Source organism: Hypanus sabinus, chromosome 1 (assembly GCF_030144855.1).
Source record: "Hypanus sabinus isolate sHypSab1 chromosome 1, sHypSab1.hap1, whole genome shotgun sequence".
Taxonomy (NCBI): Eukaryota; Metazoa; Chordata; class Chondrichthyes; order Myliobatiformes; family Dasyatidae; genus Hypanus; species Hypanus sabinus.
In genome coordinates this window covers 139,108,270-139,128,233 of record NC_082706.1, presented here as the reverse complement: position 1 = coordinate 139,128,233, position 19,964 = coordinate 139,108,270, and the positions used below count along the sequence as shown (strand labels likewise).

At 39.7% G+C, this 19,964-nt stretch overlaps 2 protein-coding genes across 3 annotated transcripts in view; one reads left to right on the top strand and one right to left on the bottom strand.

Annotated features, from left to right (window-relative positions):
* b4galt6 (UDP-Gal:betaGlcNAc beta 1,4- galactosyltransferase, polypeptide 6) overlaps positions 1–19,964 on the bottom strand; it is a 103,439-nt gene that overhangs the window by 63,383 nt on the left and 20,092 nt on the right. The gene's annotated exons all lie outside the window — the stretch shown is intronic.
* On the top strand, positions 2,623–4,136 carry LOC132379935 (general transcription factor II-I repeat domain-containing protein 2-like). Its single transcript, XM_059948351.1, has one exon. The coding sequence runs from the start codon at positions 2,977–2,979 to the stop codon at positions 3,808–3,810; it is 834 nt and encodes a 277-aa protein (XP_059804334.1). The 5' UTR covers positions 2,623–2,976; the 3' UTR covers positions 3,811–4,136.

Genomic DNA, 19,964 nt, shown 5'->3' with positions numbered 1-19,964 from the left:
GAATGAGGAAAGGTGCAACTGACTCACATCGTTTCATATCACCAAATCATATTCTGTCCTCGCGGCCCGGTAGCACATGCTTTGCGACCTGGTGGTTGGGGACCACTGGCTTATCTCACTCCCGTACATCAGCAAATTTATAGATGGTATTTCAGGTACGCCTAGCCACACAGTCATGGGTATATAGAGAGTTGAGCAGTGGGCTAAGCACATACTGAATTGCATCAGTGTTGATCGTCAGCACGGAGGAGATGTTATCACCAGTCCACACAGATTATGGTCTTCCAGTTAGGTAGTTGAGGATCCAATTACAGAGGGAGTTGCAGAGGCCCAGGTTCTGCAACTTCTCATTCAGGATTGTGGGAATGATGGTATTAAATGTTGAGCTATAAATCAATAAACTGCATCCATAAATAGGCGTTTGTGGTGTCCAGGTGGTCTAAAGGTGCATGGCGAGCCATTGAGATTGCTCTATTGCTCTTGACCTATTGTGGCAATAGGCAAATTGCAATGGGTCCAGGTCCTTGCTGAGGCAGAAATTCAGTCTAGTCAAGACCAACTTCTCAAAACATTTCATCACTGTAGATGTGAGTGCTACTGAGTTATAGTCATTAAGGCAGCTCACTTTATTCTTCCACTGATATAATTGTTGCCTTTTTGAAGCAAGTTATTACTTACATCCTTCAATACATGAGGAGCAAAATCTTTACATTAAACCTGTCTAAATGTGCAATTACAGTAACTTATAATAAATATTATGCACAACAGGATAGTCAATATAATACAGTTGTGTCAGCAGGAGTTAAGCAGTCTGATGGCCTGCATGGAAGACGCTATCCTGGAACCTGTTGGTCCTGGCTTTTATGCTGCAGTACTGTTTCCTGGATGATAGCAGCTGGAACAGTTTGTGGTTGGGGTGATTTGAATCCCCAATGATCCTTCAGGCCCATTTTATACACCCATCTTTGTAAATGTCCTGAATAGTGGGAAGTTCACATCAAGAGATGCACTGGGCTGTCCACATCACTCTCTGCAGAATCCTGCAGTTGACAGTTCCCATAACAGGCAATGATGCAGTCAGTCAGGATGCTCTCAATTGTGCCCCTGTAGAAAGTTCTTAGGATTTGGGGGCCCACACCAAACTTCTTCAACTGTCTGAGGTCAAAGAAATGCTGTTGTGCCTTTTTCACCATAGTGCCAGTATGTTACAGACCACAAGATTCTCGGTGATGCTTATACCAAGGAACTTAAAGCTGTTCACCCCCTCAACCCTAGATCCAATGATGTCAATATGGGCTAGCCTGTCTCCATTCCTCCTGCAGTCCACAACCAGTTCCCCTGTTTTTTAAACACTGAAGGAGTTTTCTTGACACCACTGTGTCAGGGAATTTTGTGTCAGAGTGAAAACCGATCTCTACATAGGTGATCTAAATTACAAACATAAAATACAAAATAACTGATTGCATCATTCACCCCATTCAAGTCAATATTTAGTACCTTTGGTAGCAATGACAGCCTTGAGTCTGTGTGGATAAGTCTCTATCAGCTCTGCACATCTGGACTGCAATTTTTCCCCATCCTTCTTTACAAAACTGCACAAGCTCTGTCAGAATGCATGGGGATCACGAGTGAACAGCGTTTTTCAAGTCCAGCCACAAATACTCAATTGGATTGAGGTCTGGACTCTCACTTGGCCACTCCAGGACATTAACTTTGTTGTCCTTAAGCCATTCCTGTGTAGCTTCAGCTTTATGCTTGGGGTCACTGTCTTGTTGGGAAACATCTCCCAAATTGCAGATCACTTGCAGACTACATCATGTTTTCCTCTGGGATTTCCCTGTATTTTGCTGCATTCATTTTACCCTCTATCCCAGGCATGGGCAAACTACGGCCCGCGGGCCATATGCGGCCCGTTAAGCTTTTTAATCCGGCCTGCAAAACTTGATGAAATTATATTAATAAACCTTGTTAACGTTTTTTCCCCGCAATTCTGGCGTTTTCCCAATAGATGACGCACTCTATATACATTGACCTTTGTTGAGGTGCAGCGTATTACTCCACATTTGCGCTTTACTTTGTGACCTTGTGGCGACCCATTTCCTGGCACATCCGAACCGGCTCACAATTAGCCAGCGTTCCGGCTAAGGGAAATAGCCTGCGGGGATTTGCGAGCACAGAGCTTTGGAGCCTCTGCGCCACGGGGGGCAGGTTGAGGGATGCTTAAAAGTGAGGCTGGGGATTTCAAATAAAGTTTTTTCCTTCAACTGCAGTTACCGACTCCGTGTCATAATTTTAGCGCTGCGTGTAGCACACCGCTACAACCTCTCACCCCTTCTGTAAAGATGAGTGGAGCTAAGAAAAGAAAAGTGGATAGAGAATGTTGGGTGTTTAATAAGGAGAGGACAACTAAATATCTTTTTACCAAACACAGATCAACTGCTGTATGCCTGATATGCCAAGAGACTGTGGCGGTTTTTAAAGAATATAATATCAGCCGTCACTTTGCCACAAAACATGCCAACTATGCTAGCGACCAGTCAACGAAAGAACGGGAAGCTAATGCTCAGAGGTTGTCAGCTAATTTACAGGCTCAACAAAATTTTTTTCATCGTCAAACTGCCATTCATGACTCAAGTACCAAGGCGAGTTTTATGCTGTCATTCAAATTAGCAAAGGCCAGCAAGCCTCTGTCTGAAGGCGAGTTTTTAAAAGAATGTATGGTGGAGACAGCAGGTGTATTGTGTCCGGAGAGCAAAGACAAATTTTAAAAAAATCAGTTTATCACGCAGGACAGTGACTCGCCGTGTGGAACTGATAGATGAAGATATAACCAGCGACTTAAATAAAAAGGCAGAGTCGTTCACGTTATATTCATTAGCACTGGATGAAAGCAACGATGTAAAAGACACTGCTCAGCTCCTCATTTTTATCCGAGGAATTAACAATACTTTTGAAATAACGGAGGAGTTTTTGACAATGGAGTCTCTGAAAGGAAAAACATGGGGAGAGGACTTGTATGACCAGGTGTCTGCTGTCATCGAAAATATGAAGCTCTCTTGGAGTAAACTTATCAACGTCACCACAGATGGATCTCCTAATTTGACGGGGAAAAATGTCGGCCTGCTGAGGAGAATACAGAATAAAGTGAAAGGTGAAAATCCTGACCAGGATGTTATTTTCCTTCACTGCATCATCCACCAGGAATCTCTATGTAAATCGGTATTACAGCTGAATCATGTTGTGAATCCTGTCGTAAAACTTGTCAACTTTATACGTGCAAGGGGACTTCAGCACCGTCAGTTCATCACATTCCTGGAGGAAACTGATGCGGATCACCAGGACCTACTTTATCACTCCCGTGTCCGCTGGTTAAGTTTGGGCAAAGTGTTTCAACGAGTATGGGAGCTCAAAGAGGAGATCGGTGCATTTTTGGAGTTACTGAGGAAGGCCGGCAAATTTCCTGAGCTGAGCAACAAGAGCTGGCTTTGTTACTTTGCGTTTGCTGTGGATATATTTTCACACATGAATGAACTGAACGTGAAGCTACAGGGGAAGGATCAGTTAGTGCATGACATGTACACAAACGTGAAAGCCTTTAAATCCAAGCTGGCTTTTTCCTCCAGGCAAATTTCGAATAAGTTATTCACTCATTTTCCCACACTAGCCACGCTGGAAGAGGCCGGCGCAAATGTGAAAAAATACAGCGAGTCACTGGATGCGCTGCACAGAGAATTCTGCCATTGCTTTTCTGATTTTGAAAAAATTGACAAGTCACTTCAGTTGGTGGCCTGTCCCGTCACAAGATCCTGAAACAGCACCAGAGGAGCTACAGCTGGAACTGATCGACCTTCAGTCTGACCCCGTCTTAAAAGAGAAGTTCAACTCTCTTAAACTGAATGACTTTTATGCTTCACTTGGTAAAGAGGTGTTTCCAAACCTCCGGAGGACGGCACAGAAGATGCTGGCGTTGTTCGGCTCGACCTATTTGTGTGAACAGGCGTACAGCGTCATAAACATCAACAAAGCCAGCCACAGATCCAAGTGAACTGACCAACACCTCAGATCCATCCTGAGAATCGCCACAACAAAACTAAATCCAGACTTTGATGCGCTGGCTAAAAAGGGAGACCAACAACACTTCCCACTGAAATTAAAAATAAGTTTCTTCGTTGTGTTATGTAAAAAATGCATTTGAAAATATTTTTTTCAATAAGCCTTACATGTTACGTCAATTCTGTTAAGTGATGGACAGATGGACATGAGTAGTGCGCAGGTGCATGTACATTCTCAAAATAAAAAATGCGCTCCAGATCAAATAACGCGCTCCGCATACTGCCGCGCTCTCACTGTTCTGTCATTGTGCGGGTCGTTGTTGAGTTTTGGCACAGGGGACAATTGAATAAGAAGCAGCAGGACAAGTAGACCTGCATCTCCTACCGTTTTTGAAATAAAGCCAGTCAGGAGGAGAGTGATGATGATAATATCTTGAAGGATAACAGAATTTTCAGTGCTTTAAAATAATAACTGTTATTATTAAAAAAGCTGTATTTTATTCATTTAGTTTTCAGTGTTTTAAAAGTCATTTCAATAAATAGCTAAATACCATGGGACTTCAAAGACAGATATTTTGTTGTAATGCATTTGTTCATTTTCAATTGAAATTAAAGCACATGTTTTCTACATATCCCATGATATTTTATTTTCTCTTATGAGGTGTATTACCAAAACACTCCATCCATCTGCTCCTGGTCCGGCCCCCCTGTCAAATTTTAGAACCCTTTGTGGCCCTCAAGTCAAAAAGTTTGCCCACCCCTGCTCTATCCTCACAAGCCTTTCAGGGCCTGCTGCAGTGATGCATCCTCAGAGCATGATGCAGCCACCACCATGCTTCAAATAGCAATGGTACATTTTTGATTATGTGTGATGTTTGGCTTACACCACACATAGTGTTTAGTCTAAAGGCCAGAAAGCTCAATTTTGGTTTCATCAGATCATAAAACCTTTTTCCAGCTGATTTCAGAGTTGCCCACATGCCTTCTGACTGCGATTTTATGTGAGGTTTTTTCCAACAGTGGCTTTCTCTTTGCTATTCTCCCATAAAGCTATTACTGGTGAAACACCCGGGCAACAGTTGTATGCACAGTCTCAGCCACTGAAGCTTGCAACTCTTCGAGAGTTGTCATAGGCCTCTTGGAGGCCTCCCTCATTAGTCCCCTTTATGCACAGTCAGTATCTAAGGATTGCCTACTGTGCCATATTCTTTCCATTTCTTGATGATTGACTTAATTGTACTCTAAGAGATATTCAATGACTTGGATATTTTCTTGTATCCATCTGCTGACTTCTGCTTTTCAATAACCTTTTCACGGAGTTGCTTGGAGTGTGCTTTTGTCTTCATGGTGCAGTTTTTGTCAGGATACTGACTCACCAGCAGTTGGACCTTCTAGATGCTGGTGTATTTTTACTCCAATCAACTGAAACACAGGTCTCCAATTAATTATATGACCTCTAAAGAAGGCTGCACCAGTAAGGATTTGGGTGTCATATTAAAGGTGGGGTGGGGGGGGGGGGGGAAGAGAAGAGGAGAATACTTATGCAATCAATTATTTTGTGTTTTATATTTATTAATTTAGATTACTTTTAGAGATCTGCTTTCCCTTTGACATGAAAGTCTTCTGTTGATCAGTGTCAAAAAAGCCAAATTAAATCCACTATAATTCAGTGTTGTAAATTGATAAAACAGATCAAGGAGGTGAATACTTTTTATAAGTAATGTGCTGGGCCAAGGACACATTTTCTGAATTGATAACACATGAATTTAAAGTTGTTGACCCTCTCCCGTGATAGGACTGACTCATGGACCTCCTGTTTCCAACTCATTAAGTTAATAATCATCTGCTTGGTTTTGCTGACATTGAGTGAGGTGGTTGTATGGCACCACTCAGCCAGATTTTCAATCACTCTCCTATATGTTGAATCATCACCATCTTTGATTCGGCCAAAGATAGTAGTGCCATTAACAAACTTAAATATGGCATTGGAGCTGTAAAGCAGGTAGAGCAGGGGATTAAGCACGCAGCCTTATGGTGCACCTGTGCTGACTGAGGTCGTGAACAAGATGTTGTTGCCAATCCAAACTGACTCGGGTCTGCAAGTGAGAAAAAAAATCGAGGATCCAATTGTTCAAGAAAATATTGAGGCCAAGGTTTTGACACTTAATTACCTTTAAAGGGATGATAGTACTGAATGCCGAGCTGCCGCCGATAAAGAGCATCCCAATGAATTGCTGTCCAGATGTTGCAAGGTTGAGTGAAGAGCCAATGAACTGGCGTCTGCTGTATACCTGTTTTGACAGTAGGCAAATTGGAGCAGATTTCCAGCATCTGCAGAATTATTGTGTTCAGTTCAACATACTGTGGATTCCTTTAAAGTTTCTCAGATGTTGAAAAACTGGGATGTTGCAGTAATTCCTTCTCAGCACCAAACCAAATGGATGATTCACATGAGAAGCTACTGGCATGCAGTATTAACTGCAGATGCCACACAACCAGTTAAGTACAGTATTTTTGATTCAATTTGATTTCCAGCATCTGCAATTAGTAATATGGTAAATTTACCATCTCCTAATTTTAAAAAGGAGCTGCAAGTCAGATATTGTTCAATGAAGGACAACTTCATCTTGTGTTCAGCTATTGAAACTGACCAAACCCTTCTATGTCCCACAAGGAAGCATCACATAGATGGAGCATGTTTTGTTGATCATGCAGTGAAGCAACTTCTGTTAATTGTCTCACTATGAATCCATAACCACACAAAATACAAACTGCATAAACGATTAATGAATAAAATTAGTGGTGTATTAAACATCCAAAAAGCAAACTCTAGTCATAATTATTTATAATAAATTCTTCAAATACAGATTTTATCTTTAGAAAGCATAGTTTACCTTTGATTTAATACAGTTTTGAACTTATTCAGTTATTCAGAGGATGAAATGAAAGGTTTATGGAATAAAGGTTAAGGAAGTTGTGCATGTTCACCAACAAAAATAAACTTCTACAAACATGCTGTTGAAGTATCCTCACTGTTGACATCATGAAATGGTACAGCAACTCAATACACAATAACACAATAAGCTGCACTGGGTAGTGTACTCTACCAATACATTATGGATACATCACTACCTACTATCCTAAGTGGCTACATAAGGTCTATAGCAACATCATCAAGGATCCCACCAATCAGACCATTCATTTTTTTCTGGCTACCATCAGGCAGAAGGTACAGAAGGCTTTAGTCTTAGACCACTAGGTTCAAAAACAGCTGCTTACAGCTGCTTCCCTTCAACCAACCGATTCTTGAACCAACATGCATAATTCTAATAATTACCTCACTGTAGCAATACTATGACCATTTTGATCACTTTGTACTACAATGGACTTTGTTTTAGCCCAATTGTGTTCTTGAAAAACTTATGTACAATTCATGTTTTCCTTGTGTACACTGCTTTATCGGATGCTATGTACCTCTAATGGTGCTGCAACTTTATCCAATGCACCTGTGCATATCTGTACCCGTGCATGTGACAAACCTGATTTTGACTTCTTACTGTCAGTCTGCAAGAAGGACCACTGTACAATGAAGCATGGAATTTTATTTTTAAGTTCTCAGCATTACATTCCTAATTCACACACAAAGCCCTCTCCATTGAGTACATGCACAAGGAGTGCTGTCACAAGAAAGCAGCATCCACATCGCTCCTAATCTGGCCTCCTGTATATCTGTGAGCCCTGACATAGATTGGGATACACTTCAAGGAACACTTTCACTCCGTCTGCCACAAAAAGCAGGATTTCCCGGTGCCTATTTCAACTCCATTTCCCATTCTTATTCCAACGTCAATCCACAGCTTCTACTGCCACGATGAAACCACACTCAGGTTGGAGGAGCAATACCTTATATTGTCTGGGTAGCCTGCAACCAGATGCTATGAACACCAATTTCTCAAACTTCTGGTAATTGGCCCCCTCCTCTCCTCCACTATTCTCATTTCCCTCACAGCTTCTCCTTTTAACTGCCTGTCACCTCCCTCTGGTGCCCCTCCCACTTCCCTTCCTTCCATGGTCTTCTGTCCTCGCCCATCAGATTCCCCCTTCTCCAGCCCTTTATCTCTTTCACCAATCAACTTCCCAGCTCTTTACTTCACCTCCTCCCCTAGTCTCACCATTATGTGCCACCTATGCTTCTTCCTCCCCTTTTCTCCCCACCTCCTTGTTTAACTTCTTCCCTTCCTTTCCATTCCTGATAAAGGGTCTCCACCTGAAACATTGACTGTTTATTCTTTTCCATAGATGCTGCCTGGCCTGCTGCTCTTCCAGCATCGTGTGTTGCTTTGGACTTCCAACATCTTCAGATTTTCTCATGTCCATATTAAGACCACCACCATTCAGGCCAGGCACCCTTCTCACTGCTGCCATCAGTGAGGAGGCACAGGAGCCTTAGGTCCCACACCACCAGGTTCAGGAACAGTTGTTACACTACAGTCATCAGGTTCCTGAACTGGTGTGGATAGTTCCATGACCTCATCACTGAAATTAATTCCACAACCTATGGACTCACTTTCAAGGACTCTACATCTTATTTTCTCAGTATTATTTACTTATTCTTGTTTGCACAATTTATTTTGTCCAGTCTGTTTGTCAGTCTTTCACTGATTTTGTTTGTTTTCCTTCGAACACCGACAAGAAAATAAATCTCAAGGCAGCATATGGTGACACATGTACTTTGCTAATAAATTTACTTTGAACGTTGAATTGTCATTGAACCTAGAAACAGTAAAATTTATTTTCAAATACTTGTGCTAGGTAATTACTTCAAAAATTAGCTGGCATTGAGTGCTTTGACTCGTGAAATGGGAAGAAGTTTGATAAATGAAATAATGTGTGAAGTGATAAGTTTGATAAAACAGTGTAAAGTTAATGGAGTCGCTGGAACAGAAATATGACTATTTATACAAATCTGTGAAGCTGGTAGGACAAGCTGAACATACAGGTTATAAGTTGTTCCAGATTCTTGGCTTTGAAGGAACACGAAGTACAAAAGCAGATAAGGTAAAATAAAAAGCAAACACGAGGAAATCTGCAGATGCTGGAAATTCAAACAACACACACAAAATGCTGGTGGAACACTGCAGGCCAGGCAGCATCTATAGGGAGAAGCGCTGTCGACGTTTCGGGCCAAGACCCTTCATCAGGACTAACTGAAAGGAAAGATACTAAGAGATTTGAAAATAGGAAGGGGAGGGGGAAATGCAAAATGATAGGAGAAGACTGGAGGGGGTGGGATGAAGCTAAGAGCTGGAAAGGTGATTGGCAAAAATGATACAGAGCTGGAGAAGGGAAAGGATCATGGGACAGGAGGCCCAAGGAGAAAGAAAGGGGGAGGGGAGCACCAGAGGGAAATAGAGAACAGGCAGAGTGATGGGGGAGGGAGAGGGAGAGAGGGAGAGAGGGAGAGAGGGAGAGAGGGAGAGAGGGAGAGAGGGAGAGAGGGAGAGAGGGAGAGAGGGAGAGAGGGAGAGAGGGAGAGAGGGAGAGAGGGAGGGAGAGAGGGAGGGAGGGAGGGAGGGAGGGAGGGAGGGAGGGAGGGAGGGAGGGAGGGAGAGAGGGAGAGAGGGAGAGAGGGAGAGAGGGAGGGGGAGGGAGAGAGAGAGAGAGAGAGAGAGAGAGAGAGAGAGAGAGAGAGAGAGAGAGAACAACTAAATATAGGAGTGGCGACACTTCACCTGTGAGTCGGCTGGTGTGGTATACTGTGTCCAGTGCTCCCAGTGTGGCATTTTATATATTTGTAAGACTCGAAGCAGACTGGGAGGCTATTTCGCTGAACACCTACGCTCGGTCCGCCAGAGAAAGCAGGATCTCCCAGTGGCCACACATTTTAATTCCACGTCCCATTCCCAATCTGATATGTCTATCCATGGCCTCCTCTACTGTTAAGATGAAACCACACTCAGGTTGGAGGAACAACACCTTATATACTGGCTGGGTAGCCTCCAACCTGATGGCACGAACATTGACTTCTCTAACTTCAGTTAATGCCCCTCCTCCCCTTCTTACCCCATCCCTGACATTTAGTTTGTTTTTTCCCCCTCTCTCTGCCCATCACTCTGTCTGTTCTCCATCTCCCTCTGGTGCTCCCCTCACCCTTTCTTTCTCCCAAGGCCTCCAGTCCCATGATCCTTTCCCCTTCTCCAACTCTGTATCACTTTTGCCAAATACCTTTCCAGCTCTTAGCTTCATCCCACCCCCTCCGGTCTTCTATCATTTCACATTTCCTCCTCCCTCTCCTACTTTCAAATCTCTTAGTATCTTTCCTTTCAGTTAGTCCTGACGAAGGGTCTCTGCCCAAAACGTTGACAGCGCTTCTCCCTTCAGATGCTGCCTGGCCTGCTGTGTTCCACCAGCATTTTGTGTGTGTTGAAGGTAAAATAAAATGCAGGTTGGGTTCAGTTGGAATAACGTGACATTTCTGTGCACACTTTGAGCACATTCACTATATTGAGAAATGTAAACCTCTCCTTTGTAATGCAGAGGTTTGACCAGAAATTGCTGTAGCTAAACACTGCAGAAGAGGTCTACCAGGATGCTGCTTCAATTACGAGGTATGAGCTATATAGACAGTTTGGACAAATTTGAGTTACCTTCCCTGGAGCAGGGGAGGCTGATAGAAGTTCATAAAATTAGTAGACAGCTAGTATATTTTCCTCCATGGTTGAAATGGCTATAATAGAGGCCATCCATTTAAGACAAGAGTGGGCAAGTTCAAAGAACAAGTGCAGGGCACTTATTTTATTTTATTTTAAAACATGAAGTGGCGTGTGATTGGAGTGTGCTGTCAGGGTGGTGGTGGATTTAAGGGGCTCTTAGGTATGTGAATGCGCAAAGAATCGAGGGATATGGACATTGCACAAACTGAAGGGATTAGTGTAGTTGGGTATTTGGTTACCAGTTTAATTAATTCAGTGGAATATTGCCAGCTATAAGACCTATTCCTGTGCTGCACTGTTCCATGCTCCAAAAAGGATGAAGAAATTAAGTTGAAAACAAGAGGAGCATTAGCAGTTGATGAATGTGAATTTTACAAGACTAAAAAAATGAACATTGAATAGTAATGTTAAAACAGCAAGGGCTTTACAGTTATGAAAAAATAGGTAGCTAGGGTATGTGTGGGATCCCCTAGTGAGGCTACACTGATACAGACAGGTTTGGAAAACAACGACCTTCATTGCAAGAGCATTGGTGTTTAGAAATAGGGAAGTAATTGTATTAGTAAGGCCACACCTAGAATACTGTACAGTTTTAATTCCTTAATTTGAGAAAGAATATATTTGCATCTAGGCTAATCAAAAAGGGATTCACTGTACTAATTGCTGGGATATAAGAGCTGATCCACCATGAATGGCTAAAGAAAATAGATTTACTTTAAAAGCTTCACAGAAGGAGTGATCTTAATGATATGCAAGATCCTTAAGGGCTGCATGGGCTAGATGTTGAGCAGTTTTCACTGGCAGGAGAACACTGAACAAGGAGCCATAGCTAAAATATTAGGGGGTTGTTCAAAAGTGACTCACGGAGGATAGTAGTAGAATTCTGTATCCCTGTGCATTGTGGAAACAAGGAGTTGAAAGACCAGGAAGTTGAGGACTATGGAGAAGTGACACAGAAGAGAAGTTGAGGTCTGAGACAGATAAGCCATGACCATATTGCATGGTGGGGCAGGTTTAAGGGATCAAGTGGCCTATTCCTACTCCTATTGCCGATTTCCTTTCTAGCAGTTTATCAGATGGATTTTTACATTAACCAAGTAATTTCATGATCATTGTTACTTTTATTTTTATAACCAAATGTTAATTTTTTTCCTTGAAATTAAATTCAGTTGCTTAGGTCAGAGTTCAATTCATACCTTACACAGAACTTCACATACTCGACCATTAACAATCATTTTGTTACTCTAACCCACAACTTTTAAAAAAATTCAATTTAGTTTCAGCACCATTGGCCTTCTGCTTCACCTAATTTACTGTTTACCAGCGGTTTGCTTTCCTAGCACAAGAGTTTGTCATCCTAGTACGTCTAACATCATTTGAGCTTTCAATAATGCTTTTAAAACACATCTTTCTGTAGCTTCTTTTTAACTGACCATTTAAAATATTCCCCCAGTTCAATAACTGCCCTTTTGTGGGAAAGTTGGGCAAATAGCTATTATCATATTTCCTGGGTAGCTAGCTATTCTTGGCTCAACATCTGTTAACTCCAGCACTTTCTGACTTTGTTGCCAAACTCTAGCTCCTGCCACGCTAGCTATTTATTCTCCTTCAAAGCTTTCTTTTAGCCTGAAAAAGTCCACTGGTAATTTGTAGAAGACTGTTCTAGTTGGCTTAATATATTCTGCTGTGAGACAAAGTTGGCTTCAATCATCTGTATTGTTATTTTCTTTTATATTATGCATTTCTTGAATTATTTTTTCAAGAAATGGTTCTCTCATATTTCAAGACAAGGTTTACGTCTCTAAATTGCTTGCTCTAAATGTATCAACCATTTACAGAGACAACTCTGCTTTGCATTGTTAAAAAAAGACTTTACATTTATTGGCTGCTTCTAGCTTACCTACTACTATCCAAGGTTATCACCAACAGAACATACTTTTGCAGACTTTAATGACTTTAATTTGGTCACTGCTGGTATTTTAAATGTGACCCGTACAAACGCAGAAAAAAATATTAGATCTTAAGTAAGGGTCAAAGACATTAAAATGGTTGGAACCCCTGGATTAGATTGATATTGGAGTAGGAAGCAGGTTGGCACAACATTGTGGGCTGAAAGGCCTGTACAGTACCATGCAGTACACCATGTTTGACGTCGCAGTAAAAATCAGCATTCATCTTCCACCTTGTAAAAAGTCTAGTGAGCCAATTATTTCAAATGAAATCAAGTACTCATTTCTTAATGATGAGAATTTCTCCACAGATCTTAAGACACAGATGTCTATCTGGTACTCGTCATTGAGACCTAGTTAAATATGCAAGGGTAATGAAATTTGTAGATTTTCTCCACTCAACTGATTTTATGGAAATACAACTGTGACCCACAGAGGGTTCATTCATGCAGAATTCTGCTCCATGTACTCAGAAATCCAATTGAAACAGAACAAATACATCAGTATACATAAAGCAGTCAATGAAAGAGGACCACCAATTTGGTTTACATCATTGGAGGCTTCTTACATGGCACCAGAGATGCCGAGGGATCAAACCATGCAATGTAAGAAAAGGCATTACTAACTATCGACTCATTGATGCTGGAGGACGATTATCAGCAAGGCAGGCCTCTCTAGCCCCAGAGGTCAACAGTTTTGAAAATTAATCATCTAAGAGCATTGAAAACAGGCCCTGTGGACGTTGTCTAAGCCAGTCACATTTGCCAGTGTTTGGCTGTTATGCCTCTATCTATCCCAACCATGTAACTATCCAAATACCTTTCAAATGCATGAAGTAGTAAAGCCAGTTTAAATTCGATCTGCTTCTACCACTTTCACTGCCAGCTCATTCCATATACCCAGTACCATCTGCGTGGAAAAAGTTGCTCCCCAGTTCCCTTTTAAATCTTTCTTCTATCACTTTAAATTCATGTCCTTTAGTTTTAGATTCTTAAACTCTAGGAAAATATTGTTCCCGCAGTCTGCTGTTAAGATGTTTAGATGGCAACTTTATGAAAAATATTACTGCTTCTTTCCCCCAACCACCTCAGGAAATAGAAAAAGCTACCTATTCGGAATGAACTGCACTATACACTAACTTTACTAATCTAAAATAAATGGCTAAAACAAGAGGTCTATTAAAAACAGATGTTTTGTTGAATGCCAGATTTTGAGATGCTATGCATATTTTAATGGTTAAATGAAATAATACTATCCAACCATACTGCCCATAGCATTATTAAAATCCAAAAGTTCACAAAGAGCTGATCACCCATAAGGCTCGACAGACCTTATTTTGTTGACAAATCAACCCTTGTTATTAAACTTTGAAAGTGGCTTCATTTGCAGCTCCACTGACAGGCAAGAAACTCATAATCATGTCACATGTTAAAAACACACTTAAATCCCACTCTAGTGAAGGATGGTAGAAAATACAAGGATTGAGTAAATGTTCAATATGCTAAGCCTCATGTTCATTTAGCATTCATGATGCAATTAGTGAATTTAAATGTTTCCAACAAGCTCAGTTTCCAGATAGTATCAGCTTCACACATTACCCTCTTCCAAAGTAAATGTTCTCACATTAATTACCCCTTAAATTGATTTGGGCAGACTATTGACAACATGTAATCTGTAAATATCTTTTTTCTCTCCAGTCCTGCTGAAAGGATGTCAGCCGAAATGTCAACTGTACTCTTCTCCATAGATGCTACCTGGCCTGCTGAGTTCCTCCAGCATTTTGTGTATGTGGCATATAATCTGTAAAATTCATTTAGGATTTCATGGTATAAAGCATTATTCCTCCAGTTCTCAAACAATAGCTTGGGATTGATAATACCTTTGTTCCATTTCTGTTGTGGTAACTCATGAAGCCAAAATGAGTGTAATCTGGTCTCTATTGTTTACACTTCTGACAAGTGGACTCAAGGATTTCAAAGCTTTTCCAAATGCCCTTCTCCATTTCAAAGTATTGAAGACTTGGTTAGGATATTACAATTATTCTAAGGTTTTGAGAATATTCTTAGACACGTCTGAAGACAAAACCTTGCAGAAGCTGAAATCTGCAAGCTCTATCTGCAGTATCTTGCGGATACTGTTGTGGGCTGTATCAAAGGGGTGATGAATCAGCATACAGAAGGGAGATTGAAAACTTGGCAGAATGGTGTAACACCACCAAATTCTTGCTCAGTGTCAATAAGGAGCTGATTGTAGACTTCAGGAGAGAGAAAAAAAGGTCCACGAGCCTGTAAATGGAGGATCAGAAGTGGAGAGAGTCAGTAACTTTATATTCCTAGGTGTCACTATCTCAGAGGACCTGTCCTGGACTATCATATAAATATTATTGCAAATGTAACCCTCAGGTTAATTTAGAGGAAGACAGCCTCCGGACGGGCCAAACATGAGAAATCTTGTTTGGGTGGATACTGCTTGATGTGTTCCCCTGTTAGAAATCAATACTACGAAATAACAAACAGTACACAATATACAATTAAACAATTTAGCTTTATAATTCTTAATTTGACTATATGATTAGTAAAGAAACAAAAAAGAAAAAGGGGCCATTGTCATGAAACAGTCTAATATGCAACGTTGAAGCTCAGTTGATGTCCCATTCTGGCATCTCCTCTCTCCATCTTCCATTGAACAAAAGACCACAAAATCTTTGCTCAGTCACACAAGAAAAACATCTCCCCTCATTGGCCAGCGCACATACCAAAGCCCCCATTATGTCTAGTCATAACCCAAACACTGCACTACAGAGAAACCATTACATTAGCAGGTTGTTACCTAAAGAAAGCATTACAGCGCCTCTACTTCCTCAGGAGCCTGTGGAAGTTCAGCATGTCATTGAAAATCTAGGCAAATTTCTATAGATGTGTGGTGGAAAGTGTGCTGACTGGCTGCATTACAGCCTACGACGGGAATATCAATGCCTTTAAGTGGAATATCCAACACAAGGTAGTGGATTTGGTCCAGTACATCACAGGCAAAACCCTCCCAGCCATTAAGCATATCTACATGAAATGTTGCCATAGAAAAAGGCATCCAAAGATCCTCACCACCCAGACTATGCTCTTTTCTCACTGCTGTCATCAGGTAGAAGATACAAGAGCCCCAGGACTCACACCACCAAAATCAAGCACAGTTACAACCCCTCAACCATTAGGCTCTCAAACAAAAGGGATAGCTACACTCATTTAAGGACTATTACATTGTTATTTCATGCTCCTTATTTATTGCTACAGGCAGTCCCCAGGTTACGTACAAGTTCTGTTCCTGAGTCCGTCTTTAAGTCTGATTTGTACGCAAGTCGGAACAAGTACATCCAGTATTATTTAGCGTCAGTTAGTCAAACGTCTGTCTAAGTATATAGTATACATTTTACCTTTCTATGCATATAAAACATTTAAGAAACGCATGTATTCCAATAATTAAAACACTGTGCTGCTTAGTAATAATTGCAGCTTTCATCAGGGAAGGGCCTTTCATATGCTCCATTATTCTCACTTTATCCATTATCCTTTAAAATTGTTCTGATCGTTGACCGACTGTAGCCTAATGCTTTTCCAATGACCGATGGCGTTTCACCTCTTTCCAAATGCTTTATTACTTCCACCTTATTTTCAATCGCGATCGCTTCCTGTCAATGGAACAGAAACACTGTGGGTGGCGGGTCCTGAGCTGCACCAGGTCCTAAGGACCACCGCACTGAATTCCCTGGGTCCGAAACTCCACCGCACTGAGACAGATTAAATGAGATAAGTGGGGGCTGTGCTGGGTTTGGGTATTTTATCCTCCACAATATTCAGCGTGGGGGGTGGAGTTTCAAGATGGCGACGTAAGCATCTGCCTTTTAGGCGCTCTTTATTCTTTTAACTATAATCACCCTTTAATTAGATCTTTTCGAACTTAATCATATGAGTTGCTACCTTTGATTGACCCTTTTTTCCTAAAATAATAGTTGATCTAATCTTGTCAAACTTAAAATGGCTACAAGTAAGAAATCGGCTAAGGATCCTGTACCCATCGACGCAATTTCTGGTCTTTTGGACATTAAACTGGATGTTAAATTTGCGGGTATGGAAGGTAAATTGGACAATAAACTGGATGCTAAATTTGCGGGTCTGGAAGGCAGACTAGAAGGTAAATTGGACAGTAAACTGTTAAGTTTGGAAAGGAGGATTACTTTGAAAATATCCGATCTTGAAGGAGTTGTTAAATCGCTTGAAACTAAGTTTCAGTCGCAGGCGTTAGAGGTTCAACAGCATGGAAATAAGATCACGACTCTTGAACAATCAATTTGTGAAAAAGCACGTACAATTGAAGTGTTAGAGAAGAAGATAGAGTCGACTGCTAAAGCTTTAGATCAGTACAAGTTTAAAATTACTGATCTTGAAAATCGTTCTCGCAGACAGAATTTGCGCATCATCGGAATTCCCGAAAAAGTTGAGTCCGGTGATTTAACTGAATTTTTCTCTAAATTACTGTGGGAAATTTTCGGTGGTGAAGGTTTGAAAAATGAACCTGTTATTGACCGCGCTCATAGAGTTGCGAGGCTTTCGTCTGTGCCTGATAAACCACGAGCGGTGATTGTTCGCCTTCATTATCCTCGTGAGAAAGAGCTTCTAATTCGATTAGCTCGTAAAAAAGGTATGATCTCCTACAGAAATTACTCATTTCGAATAGTTGAGGACTACTCGTATGAAGTAATGAAAGCCAGGATCGCTTTTAAACCAGTGATGGCAGAGATTCATTCGATTGGATTTAAACAAGCTTTAATGTATCCAGCGAAGCTTAGAATGGTGCTGCCCGACAACAGTCTACACTTTTTTAACACTCCTGAAGAAGCGAAGAAATTTGTTGAAGAATATCGATCCTCTAGTGCAACTTGAACTATGAGTTACATTGAAGATTTTTTTTTGGAGAGAGGATGTCATTTCATTTTAAGTTTTAACCCTGGAAGTTGGGTTATAACTTTTTATTTTGAACTATGGGTCTGGGTCTTTTTTTTTACTACTATTATTATTGCTTATAGATGCTGTTTTAATTTTTATAATATCCTTTTTTATACACGTTTGTATTTTGTAATAATGAATTATTTTTTCAAAATGTCGTTTCTTCTTCCCATAAGTCTTTACTTTTTATAAGCGTTTATTTGCTTGCCTGTATTTAGAAGTGGAACAAAGGTTTTGAATTCTTTTTTTTTAGTTTTTTTTTATATATGTTGTAGTGTCTATTAAATCTTTTTTTAAAAAAATTCTATTTTGATAACTTTTTTACTAAATTTTCTTATTAGATTGCTGAATTTATATTCATATTTTGTAATATGGCTTTCTCAAAATGTCGTTTCTTCTTCCCATAAGTCTTGGCTTGTGAAACGTCATCTTTGTATCTGAATATGGAATTTCTTTTTTAAAGATGTATTACATTTTTAAACTTTAATGTTCATTTTTTTTATTAATGATTTTTCTGGTTTTACTATTTTAGTTTTTTTTTGATTTGTCTGATATGTGTGTGTATGTGTATGTGTATATATATATATGTAGGTATATATATATATATATATATTTTTTTTTTTGCAACTCTATATTTTAATTAGGGTGTTATATAGTTTTTTCTTAAAAAATTTTCTTATGGAGCTGACATCTTGAAATGGGGGTAATATTAGTATTAGTTTATGCGCCTGCCGCTTGGCTTTCTTTCAAAGGGTGGGGGGAGGGGGGAGGGATCTTTTTTCATGCTTTTGCTTTTTATTTTTTTGCTTTTAGTTTATGGGCTGACTTTAAATTGTTAATATTGTTGAGGTGTCAGGATCTCCGGTTGCTCCTGAATCAATTTTCCTTCTTCCTAAATTGTGGGTTATGTGTCTTTTTAACCTTTTATGATACACACAATTAATATTGGTATGATGGATAAATCTATTAACTTTATCTCGTGGAATACTAAAGGTTTAAATCATCCGATTAAACGTAAAAAAATATTTAAAGTATTCCATAGATTGAACGCTAATATTATTTTTGCACAGGAGACCCATATTAGGAGGGAGGATAATCAACGTTTTTTTAGGTTCTGGAAAGGAAAACAATTTCACTCAAATTGTACCGCTAAAATTAGGGGTGTGTCTATTTTTATAGACGCCTCAATTTCGTTTACACATTATGAAATTATTTCTGATCCACAGGGTAGATTTTTGTTGATAACTGGTTCACTTTTTAATCGGAAAGTTGTTTTAGTTAATATTTATGCTCCAAACTTTGATTGTCCTGAATTTTTTAAACGTTTATTTACTTCTCTTCCTAATTTGAATGAATATATGTTGATTATGGGTGGAGACTTTAATTGTTGTTTGAATCCTTTGATGGATAGATCTAAACCTATTCGAACTCTTCCGAATAGATCAGCTTTACTTATTAATTCTTTTATGGTTGATTCTGGAATTACTGAAATATGGCGGTTTTTGAACCCTAAAGATAAAGAATTTTCATTTTTTTCACATGTATATCATAGTTATTCTAGAATTGATTACTTTCTTATTGATCATCGTTTATTAACAGATGTTATTGATTGTAAATACGATTCTATTGCTATTTCGGATCATGCGCCTTTGAAGTTATCTATCAAGATTTCGGACTCTTCTATCAATACTAGATCTTGGAGACTTAATGCTACTTTACTTCAAGATCCAGAATTTATTACCTTCATAAAACAACAAATTGACTTATTTTTTTCAACAAACTATAATGAAGAGATTGATAAAGGAATACTTTGGGACTCTTTCAAGGCTTTTATTCGTGGACAAATTATTTCATATTCCGCTGGTAAAAGAAAACAAAGATATTCAGATATAGCTTTATTGGTGGATAAAATTAAAGAAATTGATAAGATTTATTCCGTTACTCCTACCAAAGAACTTTATAAGAAGAGAGTTGAGCTTCAAATGGAACATAGTTTATTATTATCTTCTTCAATTGAGAATCAATTAATTAAGACTAGGGCTCAATTTTATATTCATAGTGATCGAACTGGTAAATTGTTAGCTAATCAATTAAAAGCTATTTCGACTAAGCGACAAATTATTAAAATTCGTAAACAAGACGGTAATTTAACTACTGATTATAAAGAAATCAATAACACTTTTCAAGATTTTTATAAATCTTTATATCAATCAGAATTTGACGGTGACCGGTTTACGATGGATAATTTTTTTA